The sequence below is a fragment of the Osmerus mordax genome, chromosome 14 (assembly GCF_038355195.1).
Source record: "Osmerus mordax isolate fOsmMor3 chromosome 14, fOsmMor3.pri, whole genome shotgun sequence".
Taxonomy (NCBI): domain Eukaryota; kingdom Metazoa; phylum Chordata; class Actinopteri; order Osmeriformes; family Osmeridae; genus Osmerus; species Osmerus mordax.
The window spans coordinates 10,271,548-10,291,808 of record NC_090063.1 but is presented as its reverse complement, the minus strand read 5'-3'; the positions used below and the strand labels follow the sequence as shown (position 1 = coordinate 10,291,808).

Sequence of the window (20,261 nt, the reverse complement as noted above, 5' to 3'; positions counted from 1 at the left end):
TATGCAATCTTCATAAATAATAAGTATGCACTTATTTAAAATACACAGAAATATCAGTTGTAAAATATAAGTAGCCTACACCCATGAAACTTCTCCAAATGTTTGGATGCTTTATATAGTTTAAACAATAGGTTTGGAGGTTATGGTGATGGGAAAAAACAGCCCCAACTGCAACTGACGCAAGCTCCAAAGAAATTGTAGGACCCTGTTGTCATCTCATGACGTTAATTAGAAAATTATTAAATATGCTTCAACGGGAATTAATTCTATAAGCAAACTCCATATGTGTGCAACCATGTGGAAAAACTGGCTACTACAGGCAAGGCCCTATTAGTACCCAAAAGGGTCCCTGGGCACTGACTCTCTCCAATCTGCAGATTGATAATACAACCAGAACTCAACGTAGTCTTTCCATTTGTGAAGAGGCGGACTAAAACACTTTCTTCCACAATAATATAGCAGTCTGTCAATAAAGGAAAATATTTAAGTAAATTGTACTTTTTGGTCCGGATATGAGCATTAGCGAAACTGAAGGTGTCAGAATAACACAGTGTAATCACACATCACAGTGACGTGGGGTTGGCGCCGTCTCAAATCGGACAAAAATTCTAACCGCCACCAAAAAGTTAAGCCTCGCCACCGGCCTCACACTCTTCAAACAGTAGGTGGCGATGATGCACCTCTTAAATATTGGTTGCAATCTCACTTAACAACAAAAGAAGAAGAAGCTTTTTCTTGCCAGATCGCGTCTCGTGTTTCTAAAAAGATATGTACCATCAAAGTATTTTAGATGTGTAGATAACTGTTGAATAACCGGGTATTTTACTGCTATCCAGCTTTATACAGTACTGCAGTAATAGATACCAAACCACACGAGGCAACTAACTAGCTAGCCAGGTAAGACTTGTGATCAACTTATTTTGCTGACTGTTGTGTTGAGGTTGCTTGCTTGATTGCTTTTCACTTAAAATGTAAGTGCTTGTACAGCCTATTTAAAATCGTCCACGAGCGAGCCGGTGTTATGTCCCTACTGGTTTACCTAACAGCAGCAGCAGTTGTTGCCTGCCTTTTTTCCCAGATTCGTCACACAATCACAAACATAATACTGGGATTTTCAAATGCTACCTAACAACTGCTGCTTCTAGGTAAACACAATATACGGAAACCAGTTAGTTTGAAAACCAGTACAGTATGGACATAACACCGTTCCTAAGCAGCAAATCACATGTACTGAAAAACATAGAGCTATGTACTGTGGCACAATAAAACACTTCGTTTGTATTAAAATAATGCGCTAGTTAGCTGGTACTAGCTTCTTTGGGATATCTATGTATTGTTTAGCGAGGCCTGTTCATCATAGTGTTGCGATGAAGCTGCATTACTGTACTGATTATCTTACTCTAAATAATTCTCAAGCTTTCGTTACGAGTATGAATAAGCAAATACAATAATTAACGTACTCAGGAAATTTTCTTCACAGTTTCTTCTTGTGAAGATGACTTTTCTTTCAGCTGGTGTTTCCACGACCACATTAAGGACTTTTTAACACATGGTAATGCTTCTTAAATGAGTCTTTAATGTTGTCATGGAAACACCAATGGGGTACTAGCTGAAGGAAAAGCCATCTTCACAGGCAGGTGAAGTTTTGATGTATCAACACTCGCTCATTCTGACATTATGAAAATGGCCAATTAGTCAACTTGCAGCACAATGGAGTTCCCAGATGGTTTTAACCAGCTGGAGCTCTTGAAGACGCATGGGCACCTAATTCCCCGTGGAGGCCATAGCCTGTGGCCAGGAAAGGAGGGGGAGGAGGAAGATGAGGAGGAGGAGGAAGAAGAGGGGAAGCACAATGAGGAGTGGTACACCCAGAGAGAGGAGAGGCTGAAGGGGAGACCACAGGATCTCATACTATGGGCGGCGGAAAATGACCGTGTGAGTTCAGTAGTTCACACGCACAAAAGACACGTGTTCACATAGCCCGCTGGTCATGATCTTATGCATATAAACACACACAGACACATTAAGTGCTAGAAATCGATTAATCTACTCAATTAGACCACAACTCTGCTCCAGCCTAGTGTAACACACAGTCAGAGGGGAGATTATTCGAGACATAGTAGGTTTTTTTATGATTATATTCTCTATGAATCCTACATTTACATTTAGTCATTTAGCAGACGCTCTTATCCAGAGCGACTTACTGTAAGTACAGGGACATTCCCCCTGAGGCAAGTAGGGTGAAGTGCCTTGCCCAAGGACACAACGTCAGTTGACATGACCAGTAATCGAACTGGCAACCTTCGGATAACTAGCCCGATTCTCTAACCGCTCAGCCACCTGACTCCCTCCTGAAGGAATTTCCTGAAGGAAATTCAATTCAGATAACCGTTAATAATGGGTCTTGGGTTATTGTTTTGTTAGTGTGGGCCTACCATAGGCACTGTTGCCACAGACTATTATATATAAATTTTTAATATACATGTTTATGTTTGTCTACCATGATAATAATTTAACCATTTTATTACCAAGGCCAATGCCAGGATATAGCCGGCTAGCGGTTGGCCTTGGACCTAATGGTTCTCAAGACACATCTGAGTTTGGGATGTACAGAAGAGTATGCCTTGAGTTTAAGTGGTAGTCACGGCCTTCATCTAAAGATTAACTGGATATATTTCCTCAAACCAGCATATTAAGAATGATCAGTTCTTGTTCTTACTCTAAACCTTACAGTGCTTTACTGAAGTTAATATGTGATGTTTTCTCTTCTCATTGTATCCTTTTATCAGTTCTATTCAACAAGGTGAAACCCTGCTATTGACAACAACAAAATGAAACAATTGTCCTTCTTACTCCTACTCTTCTCTTTCTCTGTCAGCTGACGACAGTCCAGAGGTTGCTGTCAGGTGACCCTTCACTGGTGCACTGCAGAGACACAGATGGGTACACTCCGTTACACCGCGCGGCATACGGAGGTCATGTTGCCATGGTGCCCACACTACTGGTGGCGGGAGCGGACATTGACCTCTGCACGGTCGATGGATGGACGGCACTCCATAGTGCGTGTCGCTGGGGCCGCGTAGTCGTGGCAACCCTTCTTTTGCATAGAGGGGCAGAGCTTAACAGCCAGACCAATGGCGGGCTCACACCACTGCACCTGGCCGCCTCCCACACCAGCCGATCACCTGCAGACTCCGCCCACACGCTTGAGCTCCTGCTTTCGCAGCGCCATCTGCAGCCGTGGATTGTCAGCAGCGGAGGAGAGACGGCGAGCGAGGTTGCCAGGCGGAGCGGACCGCATCACTTCCTTTTTGAGATGGTGGAAGACTCTATTGGCGTGTTGCCTCCGTGCTGAACTCCCCTACCTCTTACCGTTGCTTGGTTCCATGGACATTTTGAATGTGTACATGTCTTATTGCAAATTACTCTCAATGTGAACTCAGAATAAACCACACTAGAACAATACCAACAAAAACATTGGTTCCCCTTCCATGGTAAATATCTACAATGGCAATGCAAGTGTACAGTTTCGAGCGTACATCCCACTTATCTGAAGTCTTTCAGAAGCATTTTTCCTCAACCAAAAATATCATGAGCCTCCATAATAAAGTGGTGACGTGATTCACAGCAACCCCCTGGAGCAGTACAAGGCGTTACTCTTCCTACTGGATACACGTAGGCCTACACCTGTTTGTAGAACAGAAGAACTCATACAGACGCCAACAGGTTTTGCAGATGAAGTTCATAATCCAACTGTATTGGTTGTCATGGGAACTGAGTGGCAGCTGTTTGAGCGGCCACATAGGCTACTTTAACCCTTGTGCTGCCTTCGGGTCACATGACCCAAAGGTTCACAACGAACCATCGTTGTGTTAACCCAATTTTACCCAATACTAAAACAAATAAAAAGCATTTTCTTTTAACCTTCGCAATGTGGGGGGTCTGAGACAGCCCAAAGGTTAAAAGAAAATGCTTCACTTTGTTTTTGTATGCGGTAAAGTTGTGGCAATACGACGGTGGGTCACAATGACTGATGGGTCAGAATGACCTGAAGATAACACAAGGGTTAAAACAAACAACCCTATCCTCGTTTCATGAATCCATATTATTTCTTTATTACTTCTCGTTTCATGTCCAAACAATCCATTCATGTCCAGCCCCAATCCTCATTTCAGCTCTCCGATGAGAAGGAGGAAGCTGCAGGTCTACGTGGTATCATTTTAGTTCTGTCAGATTACCTGGATATGTGACACTCCAAATGAGTAACTAAAAGAAATGGTTTGATGATGTAAACTGCAAATTGTAATTGAAATTATTCTTTGTTATCATATCAGGGCATTTACTAATTTGCTGTCTTGCATGGATATGCAGTGTTTATCTATTACATGGAATCATCTTTTAAGATGAGAAAAGCGACCTTGTCCCTTAGGGTATTACGGAGCCAATAAGTCCAGTAAGTTTTATTTTTCCTCCTATGCACAAGTTATCTTGTGTGCAAAAGAAAACGTAGGTCTAAGCTACTATAAAATCATGCCTCTCAGATGCCTCATCAGATGCACAGTCACCATAAAATGGAGCAAACTCACCGTATCAAATTTATTTCACCCCAGAATGTCCATGTCACCTAGGCTGATCTTGTACTTACGGAGCCCCTAAGGTCCCTACATTTAATTTTTTATCTTGTGCACTCAAATCATGTTTCTTAATCAAATAACAAGTTATTTACTTATGCGCACAGAACTACTTTCGGAATTTTATGGGGTCTTGCTCAACTTTGGGAATGAAGGGTCTTTCTGCCCTCTAGTGGAACTTTATAAACAGTACCCTATGGTCGAATTTCGTTTTGCCGTGTTGCCTTTACTATGCATTAGCAAATCAAATAACTACTTTTTAACTTAATTGGATGATAAATGTTACACAAGCTTGTTTTTTAAGCAGGTAGGCTAGGTTGAGGTGTTATATAAGCTCATCTGATACATTGAACGGACGCCACAGGTAATTTTTGGTGCCATCTCCTGGACAAGTAGACTAGATAAACAGCAGCCTGACTGCAGCGCGTCTGTCAAAGGTCTGACCGTACACAATAATCATACATCCATACGTAAATTGGCATAAGACCAAGATGCCACGTAACACATATTTGTTTGAATGTGCAATACTGCGCGCATTGTAACATTTGAGGTGGTTTACTGCACTATTTAATAGGCTGTTGTTGTTGGAAATTTTATATTATCTATATGAACTACACTCCCTCACATCTATTTGAAATGTATATGAAATGTGCATATAGTCTTAGCACCTGTCGTCTATAGCACCTTCTATAGCACCTGTCTTTAGTGTACCTGTTTTTTAAGCTGCGAGCCTGCGACACACCTGTTGCTGATGTAACTGCGCCATCTCCTTGTCAAAGTGGGGAACTGTAGAGTGCCACGCCATGGTAATACATTTTGTGTCTTAAGTTTAGTATCAATGCTAGAAATAATCACAGAAGACAAAACAGCTGCAACTTTTTATAAGACTTATAAAAAAAAAAAAAAAACATTACACGAAAACCAAGGAATATCATACACTGTGTGTAGCTTTTTTTCTTTGTGTTACTGTGAATATTTACAAACCACAGGCCTATGTACAATATACACTCATAAATGGGGAAAAAGTTACAAGTAGGACAAACAAGCCAGTTAACAAAATTATATATATTTTTTCTGTACAACGTAACTGGCTGGACTTGGAGCATAAACTAACAATGGATGATGTGAACGGTTTAAATAACTTCAAGTATCTGTTCGACATGGTGTTGTGTAGTTTTTTTGTAATTCAGTAGTTGACAAAGATTTTCTGGGCAATTGTAATCGAGTGACAAAAGCATCCAGAATCTAGTATTAGGCCTACTGCAAAACTATTGACACGCATAAAAGCCGGACAGGAACTGGACCAAAACTAGTCTTCGTAAAGACGAACAATTAACACGAACAACGCAAAAACACTGCATGGGGGGGGGGGTATAATACAAATAAAATAAACAACTTTCCGGCCGAGTCATTCGGTTCACTTCCAAATAATGCCTCAAAAGACAACCCAACCGAGGGAAGTCAGGGAAATGTATCGCCCTCAAATTGAGATAATAGCTTGATAACTTAAGCACCGTTTTCTTTTTACTGCTTGAAGAAAAAAAAAGTGCAAAAATGCACAGGAAAAGTAAGTGGACCGATGCCAAAAACAAAATGCTAGTTCTCTGGGTAAATACCTTCTCAGCTTCTATGATGTACCTGTTTTGAGGAGAAGGTATGGTAACCAAATATGCAACATGATTTAGTCTACCCATCACATGTTTTAGGACTAATCATGGCTTTGAGGAATCAAACTTTACCTCACTGACAGTGTTGCCACTTCCAACATAGAAATACTGAAGATAATATGGTTCACTCCGAACAACCCCATTATTGGTATCTAGGTGTGTCACATCTAGTACCATTTTGGAAAGGAAAAGGGAATCTTTTCAGAGTAAAGGCTACAGACTAACTGAGCAATTGCAGACTACCCAATCAGTTCTAAGTAAAGATAACTCCAAAAATCGTAATGGCACAGTTGCTACAGGGCCATTCTGTTAGAGGTGAATCTAATACAGGCCTGTACAAACTAAAGCGTAACCAAACCCATGCCAATCTCTTTAGTCTCTTACAGTGAATCTCAAATGACACCCTACACAAATTTAGTGCACCTGTTCTGTAGTGCACTCACCACTCTCCATCCTAAAATAAATGGTAGAATTTAAGACCTCAAAACAGTGAAACATAGTGTGTCATTGGAGCTCCTTTGAAATCTCCTTCAGATAATGCACTACAGAATAGACAGGTTCCCCTTCTGCAGACAGAGGACTGTCCAAAATGTGTGTGCTTACAAGGATCGGCGGTCATCTGGACCGCGAGAAGTAGTGTGCTACGTCAGACGTCCTTCAGCCTCCCTTCTCAGCAGACAATGAGTGGAGGCGGGTCGATGTCGCGACGTTGGTTCTTCTTCAGCAGCTGGATGCGGTTGTGGCAGTAGAACTTGATGGCACGCCAGTCACGGCGGTTGCTCACCAGCAGGGGGCAGGACTGCAGGCAGCGCTCGCAGTCCGCCTTGGCCGGCACACGCAGCTCGGCGATGTTCCGCGTCAGGTGCTCCTCCACGGCTGCGCGCTCCGCCTCCGACCACGGACGCTTGAGGACGCCGCGCTTGCCTGCGGAAAGAGCGACGGAGGCAAACTTGTCACAACACACGCTGGGGGACTGGAGGATACAGCAGGATCAGTGAGATGACACTGAGCGTACCAGCACGCACATGGTTTCGTTGACACGACCCAGACAAGCACACAAACCTGAGCGCGGCTGACCGGAGCCTCTCCTGCGGCCGACGAGAGCCGGGGATAGAGGCGAGGCGGACGGGGGCGTGCCTTTCATCTTCTTGGGCCGCGGCGTCCTGCTGTTGGCCTTTCCCCTCCGGACGTACAGCAGCGTGGGTGTTGGGGCTGGTGTCTGGGTGGCTGGGGTCACCTCGCCCTTTTCTTTGCCCGGCTCGCCTTCAGACTCGCCCTCCGAGTATGAGTCTGCGGAGTTTCCAGACATTACTGGACCGAGGACAGCATGGAGAGGAGAAGATAGCGAGCGGACAAGGAAAGAAGGGGCACACATTTAATTTCTTGCAACAACATAGATCCAATAGCATTTTTCCAACTTTATATTTGTTTTATATATTTATGTATTTGGATTATCACTACATATTAACCCCTACATCTGTACCATACTTCCTGATGGTAATTTTTTATAAAAATACACCTGGAGATCCTTTATTTGAAAGAAGATAATTTACAGTTAGGTCCATAAGTATTTGGACATTGACACAATTTTCATCATTTTGGCTCTGTATACCACCACAATGGATTTGAAATGAAACAATCAAGATGTGCTACAAGTGCAGACTTTCAGCTTTAATTTCAGGGTATTTATATCCAAATCAGGTGAACGGTGTAGGAATTACAATACATTTTATATGTGGCCCCCCCCTTTTTAAGGGACCAAAAGTAATTGGACAATTGGCTGCTCAGCTGTTCCATGGCCAGGTGTATGTTATTCCCTCATAAAGGGAGTTCGTTATTTCATTGACAAGGAGCAGATAAAAGGTCTAGAGTTCATTTCAAGTATGGTATTTGTTTGGAATCTGTTGCTGTCAACTCTCAATATGAAGTCCAAAGAGCTGTCACCATCAGTGAAGCAAGCCATCGTAAGGCTGAAAAATCAAAACAAACCTATCAGAGAGATAGCAAAAACATTAGGTGTGGCCAAATCAACTGTTTGGTACATTCTTAAAAAGAAAGAACGCACTGGTGAGCTCAGCAACACCAAAAGACCCGGAAGACCACGGAAAACAACTGTGGTGGATGACAGAAGAATTCTTTCCCTGGTGAAGAAAAACCCCTTCACAACAGTTGGCCAGATCAAGAACACTCTCCAGGAGGTAGGCGTATCTGTGTCAAAGTCAACAATTAAGAGAAGACTTCACCAGAGTAAATACAGAGGGTTCACCACAAGATGTAAACCATTGGTGAGTCTCAAAAACAGGAAGACCAGATTAGAGTTTGCCAAAAAACATCTAAAAGAGCCTGTACAGTTCTGGAACAACATCCTATGGACAGATGAGACCAAGATCAACTTGTACCAGAATGATGGGAAGAGAAGAGTATGGAGAAGGGAAGGAACTGCTCATGATCCAAAGCATACCACCTCATCAGTGAAGCATGGTGGAGGTAGTGTTATGGCGTGGGCATGTATGGCTGCCAATGGAACTGGTTCCCTTGTATTTATCGATGATGTGACTGCTGACAAAAGCAGTAGGATGAATTCTGAAGTGTTTCGGGCAATATTATCTGCTCAGATTCAGCCAAATGCTTCAGAACTCATAGGACGGCGCTTCACAGTGCAGATGGACAATGACCCGAAGCATACTGCGAAAGCAACCAAAGAGTTTTTTAGGGCAAACAGGTGGAATGTTCTGCAATGGCCAAGTCAATCACCTGACCTAAATCCAATTGAGCATGCATTTCACTTGCTAAAGACAAAACTGAAGGGAAAATGCCCCAAGAACAAGCAGGAACTGAAGACAGTTGCAGTAGAGGCCTGGCAGAGCATCACCAGGGACGAAACCCAGCGTCTGGTGATGTCTATGGGTTCCAGACTTCAGGCTGTCATTGACTGCAAAGGATTTGCAACCAAGTATTAAAAGTGACAATTAGATTTATGATTATGTTAGTTTGTCCAATTATTTTTGGTTCCTTAAAAAGGGGGGGGCCACATATAAAATGTGTTGTAATTCCTACACCGTTCACCTGATTTGGATGTAAATACCCTGAAAGTCAGCACATCTTGATTGTTTCATTTCAAATCCATTGTGGTGGTATACAGAGCCAAAATGATGAAAATTGTGTCAATACTTATGGACCTAACTATAGATCATTCCATGACAGCTTCATATCTTATTCATTTTTTCACTAGCTTTCTTTAAAAAATCCTACCCCCTTTTCCTCCCCCCTGCCTCACCGTCCAGCTCCAGACAGATGTGGTGTAGACTCATCCCTCTGAAGAGCACTCCATCCCTCTCTCCACACAGCACCACCCGCCCCACTCTCCCCATCAGCCCCGGATCCTGGCCAATCCCGCCGCAGCTCTGCGTCACGTGATACTCCCGCTCCAGGAAGTGCTCCAGCCGCTCCACTGCGCTTCCGCCCGGCTGGCCTGGCTCCTCCCCCTCCCCCAGTAGCAGTAGCTGCGTCAGGATTGCCACTTGCCGTCGAACCCGGGTCTGGGTCAGCGCCCTGGGGTTGCGCGTGCCGCTGGAGCGGGCCAGGCTCCTCAGCAGGTCGGTGCCGCGGAGGGGCGTGGCCGGGGAGTGGTAGGGGCGGGCAAAGACGTAAGGGTTTTGCGGGTCCACGCCCACGTCGTGGCGCGTCTGCAGGAGGAGCTCCAGGCAGGGCTCGCAATGCGGGGGCAGGATGAGGGGCTGCACGCGGCCACGCTTGCCCTGCACCCCCACACGGGGGAGATGGGGAAGGACAAGGCGTTCGAAGGGGGACAGGGAGGCCTCCAGGGGGGTGAGGGCGGGCGGGGCACCGGGGGGGACCGGCACGGGACACTGGGGGGTGACGCGGACGCGGTACTCGGCGATGGCGAGCTTGGAGACCTCACACTCACGCCGGCGGTTGTAGAGGATGAGCAGAGCCAGGCTGGAGTGGCACAGTAGGCGCCAGGCCTCAGCGGACTGCAGCTGGCGGGACAGCGACAGGAAGGCAGAGTGCTGAAGCCGGCGGAGGTAGAGAACAAGGGAGGAGAGGGAGGAGAGGAGAGGCAGCATGTGGAGGCGGCCTGAGCTGCTGGAGGGAAGGAAGGAAGGACAGAGAGAGAGAGGGAGGGAGTGGAGGGGGAAGAGAAGCCATATTTATGTTCATTTTAATGTAACGTCAAACGAACAAAAAGGTTAATTTTTTGGGCCGAGGACACTGCTGGACTCGACTTACCTCAGAAGGTCCTTTTCCTTGTCCTCGGTTCCACTGTCGTCTTCTATTTCCATCACCCCGTTCTCTTCTTCCTCCTCTTCTTCCTCGTCCTCCTCCTTTGGCAGCGTCTCCATCCCTTTGTTGGCCTCGCTGAACGAGTGCGGACACACCAACTGCCCGTCCCCTTCCTCTTTAGGCCGGGTCACCTTCACCACCTCCACTTCGCCCTCCTCTCGCTCCTCCTCGTCCCCCTCCTCTTGCTCCTTCCTAAACCGCAGTCCACCCTTTCTGGGCGGGGTCATGGCCACCGGTGGAGGGCTCCTCTTCAACACGGACACCGGAACGGCGCTTCGTCCGCGGGTCGGGCTCAACACCGGCGGAGCGCAGCCGTTCTTGCCGACGGAGGCGGGAGATTGGGTGGCGGCGGTGGGCGCGGGGGCGACGGGGGAGAGATCCTGGATGCCTCCGTGCACCGGGCGAGTGTTCTGCGTCACAGTGGATGAAGACGGGGCGGGCCCAGACTGAGGGCCGCGACTCAGGTGGGGCATGTGCGTGTGGCGCTCGACCAGTGCGGCGCACACGTCGGGCTGGTGGGCGTGGTGCTTGTCGAGATGGCGCCCCAGAGAGCGGAAGTGGCGCCCGCAGTAGTCACAGCTCTGCCGGGCTGGGCCACCGGCGCTCCCGGCCACGCCCCGAGCCAGACCCAGGCCGATGTTGGCCATGGTGCTGGTTGCTAGCGGAGCCGGGGCCTTGAAGAGAGGTCTGGCGCTGGAGGAGGAGGGGGAGTGTGGAATGGGGGAGGAGGGCAGGTGCTGGTGAGCCAGCAGGGGTCCCCGCCCTGCTCCCGGGTGCGTCCGGTGTGGTGTCTTCCTCTTGGATGGAGTGTGGCGTTTCTTGCAGCGCCGGCTGGCGCGGCCCCGGGGCCCTCCTTCCTCCCCGCCTTCGTTCTCGGGGTCTGAGTCGCTGGCATCAGAGTGGGAGACGGGGGAGGAGGAGGGAGAGAGGGACCAGGAGGGGGTGAGGTAGTCCTGCTGGGTGGAGGGAGAGATAGACTCCTCCTCCTGAGAGAGAGAGAGAGAGAGAGAGAGAGAGAGAGAGAGAGAGAGAGAGAGAGAGAGAGAGAGAGAGAGAGAGAGAGAGAGAGAGAGAGAGAGAGAGAGAGAGAGAGAGAGAGAGGTGATTAGGAGATTGGAGAACGTGTGTGCAAGACATGCATATCAAGGTGTGAATAATCAGTATCTGATTTAAGGTAACCTCAGGCTCTGGATCCCATTTACTCATTAGAGTAGGCAGAAAGCGGTCAATGAACGACCAGCGTCCATCTTACCTTTTTGATTTTGTCGTTCTCGGGGTCAGAGTTGCACTCGTAACGCCCGGGAGAGACTGGGCCACGGAATCCCTGGGAGAGAGGAAGCACGGGGAATTTCAGTGTGGTTCCGCTGTGACTGTCGCTCATTGGTATAAAATAAATACATTCAAACATATTTGGCCAAAAAGTTATAAGAACATTTGTTGAACGTGCTTTGAAAGTGAAAGATGGACCATCAATTGTCAGGGTTACAGCGGTCAGCGATCTTCTAGATCTGAGAAGTTCAGCCTGTTGGTGTTAGTCTAGAAGGTTTCCAGAACGGCCCTGGTTAGAGCTACCTCAGATCTACTGCATGATAATAGGATCTCAGCCATTACCATGGTAACTTGGTAATTACTTACATTCTGATTAGATGAGCTGTGCCATGTGTGTGTAAGGGGGGAGGGGCTGACTGTGTGTGTGGTGTGTGCATGTGCTTGTTTGTGATTGCATGTGTGTGTGTGTGCTTACCATGGTGTTGTCTCCCCACTCAGTCAGGCTGTAGTCCACGGTGATCTCCTCTCCCTTAGTGATGTCTCTGATGGCGATGACCACCAGACGCACCTGGCTGCCACAGTGCACCTCTCGGATACGGCAGTTAGGGGGAGGGGGGTACACCGACACCCCAGCCCCTCCCCTTGCCACCCCAGCTCCACCCTCCTCGCCCTGCTCCGACGAACCACTGGGAGAGGAAGAAAAAAAAAAGAGAAAACCATCTATACAAAAACACACACAGGCGGACACACAAAAAATGAGGGCATGCCCTCTCCTGAAGGTGATTCCTGATCATCCTGATCCAGGACACTCCCACCTTTACACACTGCACTGAGCACACACACACACAGCCCTGAGCACACACATACACACTGAACAAACACACACACTCCCAACATTACACACTGCACTGAGCACACACAAACACACACACACACACACACACACACAATGCACTGAGAAAACAGACACACACACCGCACTTAGCACATACACACTTCCAACATTACACACTGCATTCAGAATGTACACATATACGCACAAACTCCCTCTAGACAATGCACAGAGCACACACACTCACAACACTACACACTGCACTGAGCACACACACACACACACACACAGAGAACAATACACACTACACTAAGCGTGCACACACTGCCAACACTACACACTGCACTGAGCACAGAAAATCAATACAAAAAGTATTTACACACACACACACACACACACACACACACACACACACAGTTACCCGTTGTGTGCAGGGTCAGTGGTGTAGAATGGTCCATCCAGGGTAGGTCGCTTGTTCTCTGCTGCTTCCTTACGATCACCTGAGAGGAAGTGAGGTAGGAAAGGATTACACACACAAGTATGCACGCACACACAAAGGTCATCACCCCCCTCCCAACACACACACTGGTGCACATCATAATGCAGTGACATGCTTACACTCACACGTACACACACACACACAAGTAGGTCACACACACACACACGGACCTCCTCCCTCCTCGTACACAGACACTCACACCACCCTCCAACTGGCACGCACACACACACGATTACACAGTCACAAGCGTTAAATCAATGTAATACTGGTGCCACACACGCACACATATACACACCTGGGCCATAGCTGTGTTCAGGCACGTTCTCCTCCACATTGTCAGTGACGAAGACTTTAACAGGTGTCCCTTTCCTTTTTCTTCCACAGCCGCGTCTGTGTAACACACGCACGGTGTCAACGACACATTCTGTCGCAATGCTTTACATGAAAACACGACTTATTTAGAATAAACACACACACTCACATTACTATCAAATCAATCTCCTGAACTCCATATCAATCAAGGGGCTGTGATCAATAAGCTGATGAGCGATAGATAGAATCGGTAGAGTCCTGGCATACATTTCTTCTCACCCCTGCCCTCCCCCACCCACGACGATCGTCCATTTATTGATTCTGTTCTACTAGTGATTCTATTCTAGGACTTCCCAGGGAACTTACTCCTCTTTGCTCCTCGGACTCTGTTCTAAGATCAGCTGCTCTCGCTGATCCCAAATCTGTACTGATTTTTTCCAAAAGGCACTTGTAGAAGCAAAGGGCTACCTCAGAAGCTGTTCTGAGATCATCTTTCTTAAAATCAATCCCTTCTGTAACGAATGTCAGAACTGCACCCGGACCAGTGGTCTAGGACAGTTGGCTCAACTGGTGGGTCACTGGGTAGAGTGTGTTGCATACTAGCAGAGGCCCAAGCACAGAGTCCGGGGTTTGATTCCAGCTCTGCATGTCTTTCCCTCTCTCTCTCCCCTACATTTCCTGTTTATCATTAACCGTCTTTGTCCAATAAAGCTGAAAAAAGGCAACAAGTATATATTTAAAAAGAAGCAGGCCTAGGCCATTAGGAAGATTTTGATTTGTGAAGTGTTCATGATATGGTGTGTGTGTGTGCAAGAAAAGCGAGAAGGAGAGATAAGAGATATCAGCCAGACTCACAGTCTTTGTATTGATCCAACCCTCTCTCCATCTGGTCTCGTGATACCGTGTGTTTGTGTTTGTGTATGTATATGTGTGTGTTCTGAATACTTTATTATCTAAACAGAATTGTTCCAACTGAAGTAGTTTATTGTATCACGAAACTTGTTGTTATTACTGTAGCCTAATTAAGTATTGTATTTTGTCATCACAAAAATGTTTTGCGACAGTTCAATGCCTGAAGACGTTCCACACATTTACACCTGTTAAGCACATTTGATGAAATGTTCTGTTTGTGACAACAGGTAAAGTGATATTCTAAAATAACAGGCACATTTGTATGTGTGTGTGTGTAGTTTAAAGGACTTTTATATCAGCCTACTACGTCTCAAAATGTAGGACATTTTCATTTTTAACTTAATTCCCTTCTTCAATGTATTCTCATCACCTCTCTGTCTCCAACAAGCACACACACACACAGCCCCCTTTCCATTCCCCACTCGAACCCACATACACACAGAAATACACAAACAAGTCCTCACTCAAGACCCACATGTACTGTACACATACCCCGTGTTCTGAAAGCCCACGTGTGTGTGTGCGCGTGCATACGCATACGCACACACACACACAACCCTCCCCCAACCTGGCCCAAATGTGCTCACACACACTTACACAAACCATACATGCATACACACACACACACACACAGACAGACACACATTAACACACCCCTCCCTCTCAGGCTCACAGGCACGCACACAGTCAGGCACACACACACACAGAGGCACGCAAACAGACAGACACACACACTACACACAAATATCCTCTCTTCAGCCAAGCTCACATGCACGCACACACACCCCTCCCCCTCTTACTAAAGCTCACATGCGCACACACACACAAGCCTGCTCAAGCGCACACACACTCTCTCTCTCTCTCTCTCTCTCTCTCTCTCCCTCTACTGTGCTCTACCCTTCTCTCTCAAATAACCAAACCCACAGTCTCATGTTCCTTCTCTTCCCTTCTCTCTCCACACACACACACACACAATCTGCACTATACTCTCTCCCAGATCGCTCTCTCTCTCTCTCTCTCTCTCTCTCTCTCTCTCTCTCTCTCTCTCTCTCTCTCTCTCTCTCTCTCTCTCTCTCTCTCTCTCTCTCTCTCTCTCTCTCTCTCTCTCTCTCTCTCTCTCTCTCTCTCTCTCTCTCTCTCTCACACACACTCACACACACACACACACACTCACTCACACACACACACACACACACACACAATCTGCACTATACTCTCTCCCAGAACTATGTTCTCCTTCAATACCACTCCCTCTCTCTTTCTTTCTCACACAAAGACACACATACACACTCACTCACTCTCCATAGCATATATACCATTCCTCTCTCCCATACACGGTCCTACGTTTGAATAATATACATATAACCTCTCTTACACATCTCCATAAGGCACACATGATGCACACACGCAACCTGCCTGTCATACACTCCCTCCTTCATGCAGAACATTCTCTCTCTCTCTCTCTCTCTCTCTCTCTCTCTATCTCTATCTCTCTCTCTCTCTCTCTCTCTCTCTCTCTCTCTCTCTCTCTCTGACAATCTCAATAATAAAACAGACACACAGTCTTCCCCCCTCCCCCTCTCACATATAACATACCCACCCACACACACGCACGCACAAACAAACACACAAACACACACATACGCACACACACTGTCCTTTCCTCTTTCATAAACAAAGTAGATGCATAAACACTCTCCTTTCCTCTGTCTCTGACACACACGCAAACACACTGCCCTTGTCTGTCACATACACACACATTCATGCACACACACACAAACCTTGTGTCTGTCTCCCCCTCAACACACACCCCTCCCTTTTTCTGCCTGCAGAACACACACACCCTCCCCTTCTCCCTCTGCCTCCAGAACAAACACACACACACACAGCATATGCACTACCAAGCCTTCTTTTTCTGTTTCCAAGACACACACTCATTTACTCTCCCTTCTCTGTTTCAAAAGCTTGCACGCACGCACTCACACACACTTCCTCACCCTTTCTCCGGCACGACACCCTCCCCTTCTCTTTCCCTCATACACTCTCTCACACACACACACACACACCCTCCCTCTTCTCTTGCTCTCTCCCTCTTAAACATACACACACACTCTCTGTGTCTCTACTACACACACCCTCTCCTTCTCTTCGTCAGAAACACACTATCCTTCCATTTCTTAAAGACAGACGCACACACTTGGTTTCAAATCCTGTGTTCTTCTAAATCACAGACAAACTCAATAATCTCTCTCTGACACACACAAACTGAAACCCCAAAATGGGTAGTTACCATCCAGGGCCTACACTCATCTTACTACTTTTGAGACAACACTAACAAAATATGATTTTCAAAACATTGTCTTTCTCTTCAACACACACCAAATACATGCTTTATCCTTTCTACACACACAAACCCACACAGTTTTTGGTTATACATAAATACACTAGTCTCTCTCCTTCTCACACATTCACAGACACACACACAGCTCTCCTCCTCACTCACTCACTCTCCTCTCCTCCCCCCCTCCCTCCCTCCCCCCCCTCCTTCACACACACAAACAAACACACACACTCCTTCCCCCACTCAGCAACACACACGTATGCACAAACACACTCTCCCCTCCCCTTCTCTGAGCCTCTCAAACACACTTCCCCTCTATCTCTATCTCACACACTCTCACAAACACACTCAGGCATGCACACACACAAATTCATGCATACACACACTCACACTAATTCAGGCGTACACATACACACTCACTCACTCTCACACACACACACACTCACTCACTCACTCAGGCGTAGTCGCACACACGCACACCTCCCCCTTTATTACACAAATATGTTCACTCTCACGTACACACACGTCCTTCACAGTCTCCAACAGCTCTTTCTCTGTATCTCATACACTGAAAAACACATTTATTCCCTATTCTTTTTATCAACCATACATACAACTTGCACACAAACACACACAGATACACACCCTGACACAAACACACTTCTAAAAACTCTCACACACATTAACGTGTGCACACACACACCATCTCTGAAAAGCACACCTTTATTCCCTTCTCTCTCCCTCTCACACACAGCTCACACTCGAATACACACCCTCTCTAAAATACACACTCACACAGTCACAGTCACACAACTCCTCCCATTACACATACACACCTTCTCTTTCGCAAACACACATGCACACGTACACACACACTCACTCTCCTGCTCTCTTTGTCACACAGTCTCCACACCACACACACCCCCTCCCTCACACTCTCATACACACACATACTGTGTCTGTCTCTGTCACGCACACACTCTCCCCCTCCCTTACCATTTCACACACACGCACATACACACACGATCCCTCTCCTTCCCCCACTCGCTCTCTCTCTCTCTCTCTCACACACACACACTCCTCCCCCTCCCTCTCTCACATACACTCTCCTCCCTCCCCCTACACACACACACACACTCACACACACACTCTGTTTGTTCCTTTCTCTCTCACGCTCTCTCCCCTCCCTGTGTGTGTCAGCCTCTCTCTCACTCTCACACAACCACACACGCGCACGCTCGCTCGCTCGCACACACATGCACGTGCGCAAACACACAAGGAGAGTCTCTGGTAGTATCTAATCAGTTCAACAGATCATCTTATTGAAAATCGGAAAATACATATACCGACTGTATATGCTAAACAGGAGGGTGTGTTTAACCATCTCTAGCCTAATTAACGCCCAGCTTAGATAGATAGCTGGCTACCTAACTAGCAGGTAACTCGCTTATAGCTACATAAAATTAATGTCAGTTTCAGCATAGTAGACAGTTAGACAAATTAACTCGACCCGTTCTCAAGCACATCAGCTAGTTAATGTTAGCTCCTACAGTAGCGGACACACAGGCGCGGGCACATACACAGACAACCACCAACAGCACGCACGCGCGCACACACACCTTTTTCAACCTGATTTTAGTGAGGGGAGTAACAATTTTGCTAAATTTTGAGATTTGTACTAGTTTCTCATTGATAGCGTTCCTCATGAACGACTTTTAGTCGCTATCAAACTTATGATATTGCACAGTTTAACTTTTAGTTTCAGTAAAAACATCCTCACACTGGCGCGCGCACACACACCCTCTCGCTCACTTGCTGTCAGTGACTGTCTGACTTCAACAGAGAGATCTTAATGTTTATCTATATTTCGTCAGTATAAAAGATTTGTCTGACTAACTCCCTCACCCCCGTGGCGGTGGCGCTGGTTTGCTGCCCTCTCCGTCGCTGTCTAGGGTCGGTGGCTCCCGGTAGTCGAAGAGCGAGCGTACGGTCTCCGCCATGTTAACGCTAGCAACTGATGATCTTCTCCGTACCTTTCTCCCTCTCGCTCTCTACTCTCACAACTAGCTCACGCGAAGGTTATTCTAGCCGATACCATTACATTGCAGGCTGGGGGTGACAGTCGTTTAGTTAGTAGCTAGTACAAACTATATTTACCACAATTGTTTTCTATTTTAATAACATGAACATGAAAAATATACTTTTAGTTGATTTTTGTGTTATATGGTCTTCAGCATGAAGGAAAATTAAATTTATAGGTCGTGTCTTTAGAAAGATCCACCCCCAGGTAAAAAGTGGATACATCCACCATTTACAAGGGAAAAATGTTGCTGCCCATTTGTAAGAGTTTAGAGTTTGCTTGGCAACATAGAAAAAGGTTGACTCTAAATGTTCGTAAAAGAAACACGTAAGACTTCCAGCTCTTATTACATTTATTCTCTGTAGTGATAGTTTAAAAATAATTTAGTAATTCTGAATTTTGGGTTGATTGAGGCGCAGACCTACTCAATACTGCCCCCTATCAAATGTACTGTTATTTACATTAACAGTAGCTCATTCCACCAGCAATGCACTACACTTCCAATTAATAATAAAAAAAAAGTGAATGTGAATTTTCGAAAATATATGTATTGTGCACCAAATAAACTAGCTGCATAGGTTATCATGTGCAACAAATTGAATACAATTCAGTGTGCAAGCTCAAGATGTTTTAGGATAAAAAGTAAATGTTCACTCTTGTCCTGTGTTAGACCCCCCAGGCTACCTGCATCACCTCCTGTTAACATACACACATGTGCATAATTCGGCACATACTCACAGTAATCTGTTCAACTGTACTGTGCTGTGCTGTACAGTAACACATAAAGTAAAAAAAAAACAAGCGGGATTGCGCACACAAACACACACACACAGTCAGTCACACACATACACACACTCAAATACACACTTCCACAAGCTCACAGACATGCACTTTACAGGCACACACACACCATTTGCAGAGCTTGCTCCTAGCTTTCTCTCTCACACACACACACACACACACACACACACACCCCTCCCCCTCTATCTCTGTCAGACACACACACACACTCACACACTCTCCCTCCTACGCAAGCACGCACACATACACACACATTCCCCTCTCGCCTTTCACACACACAGCTCTCTCATACACCCCTCCCCCTCTCTTTCTCACACACATGTCCTCTCTCTCTCACTCACACACACACACACATTCTCTCTTGCTTGCTCTCCCTCCCTCTCTCCTTCCCTCTCTCCCTCCCTCCCTTCCTCATACACACACACACACAGCAGACACACGTACACACATTCTCTGCTGCTCGCTCCTCTTTTTCTCTCTCACTCATGCACATGCACACACACGCACATTTTCCTGCTTGCTTTTTCTCTCCCTCTTTCTCTTCCTCACGCACACACAGACCCACATACACACAACTCTCTCACACACATACACACACATTTTCTCTCTTGC

General features: G+C 46.4%; 2 protein-coding genes across 3 annotated transcripts; one reads left to right on the top strand and one right to left on the bottom strand.

Moving 5' to 3' along the window:
* Positions 1 to 731: 731 nt before the first annotated feature.
* On the top strand, positions 732 to 5,523 carry ankrd49 (ankyrin repeat domain 49). Its single transcript, XM_067250452.1, has 3 exons — positions 732 to 897; positions 1,696 to 1,935; positions 2,879 to 5,523. Exons 2-3 carry the CDS (start codon positions 1,711 to 1,713, stop codon positions 3,353 to 3,355), a joined length of 702 nt encoding a protein of 233 aa, XP_067106553.1. The 5' UTR covers positions 732 to 897; positions 1,696 to 1,710; the 3' UTR covers positions 3,356 to 5,523.
* On the bottom strand, positions 5,498 to 18,802 carry si:dkey-117m1.4 (uncharacterized). Of its 2 annotated transcripts, none has more exons than XM_067250450.1 (9): positions 18,674 to 18,802; positions 13,499 to 13,593; positions 13,126 to 13,204; positions 12,348 to 12,558; positions 11,856 to 11,927; positions 10,550 to 11,589; positions 9,576 to 10,405; positions 7,361 to 7,609; positions 5,498 to 7,222 (listed from the first exon to the last, which is right to left on the bottom strand). In XM_067250450.1, exons 1-9 carry the CDS (start codon positions 18,766 to 18,768, stop codon positions 6,969 to 6,971), a joined length of 2,925 nt encoding a protein of 974 aa, XP_067106551.1. In that variant the 5' UTR covers positions 18,769 to 18,802; the 3' UTR covers positions 5,498 to 6,968. The 2 variants fall into 2 exon arrangements, with proteins under 2 accessions (XP_067106551.1, XP_067106552.1); XM_067250451.1 differs by having other exon boundaries at positions 9,576 to 10,402.
* Positions 18,803 to 20,261: the final 1,459 nt, after the last annotated feature.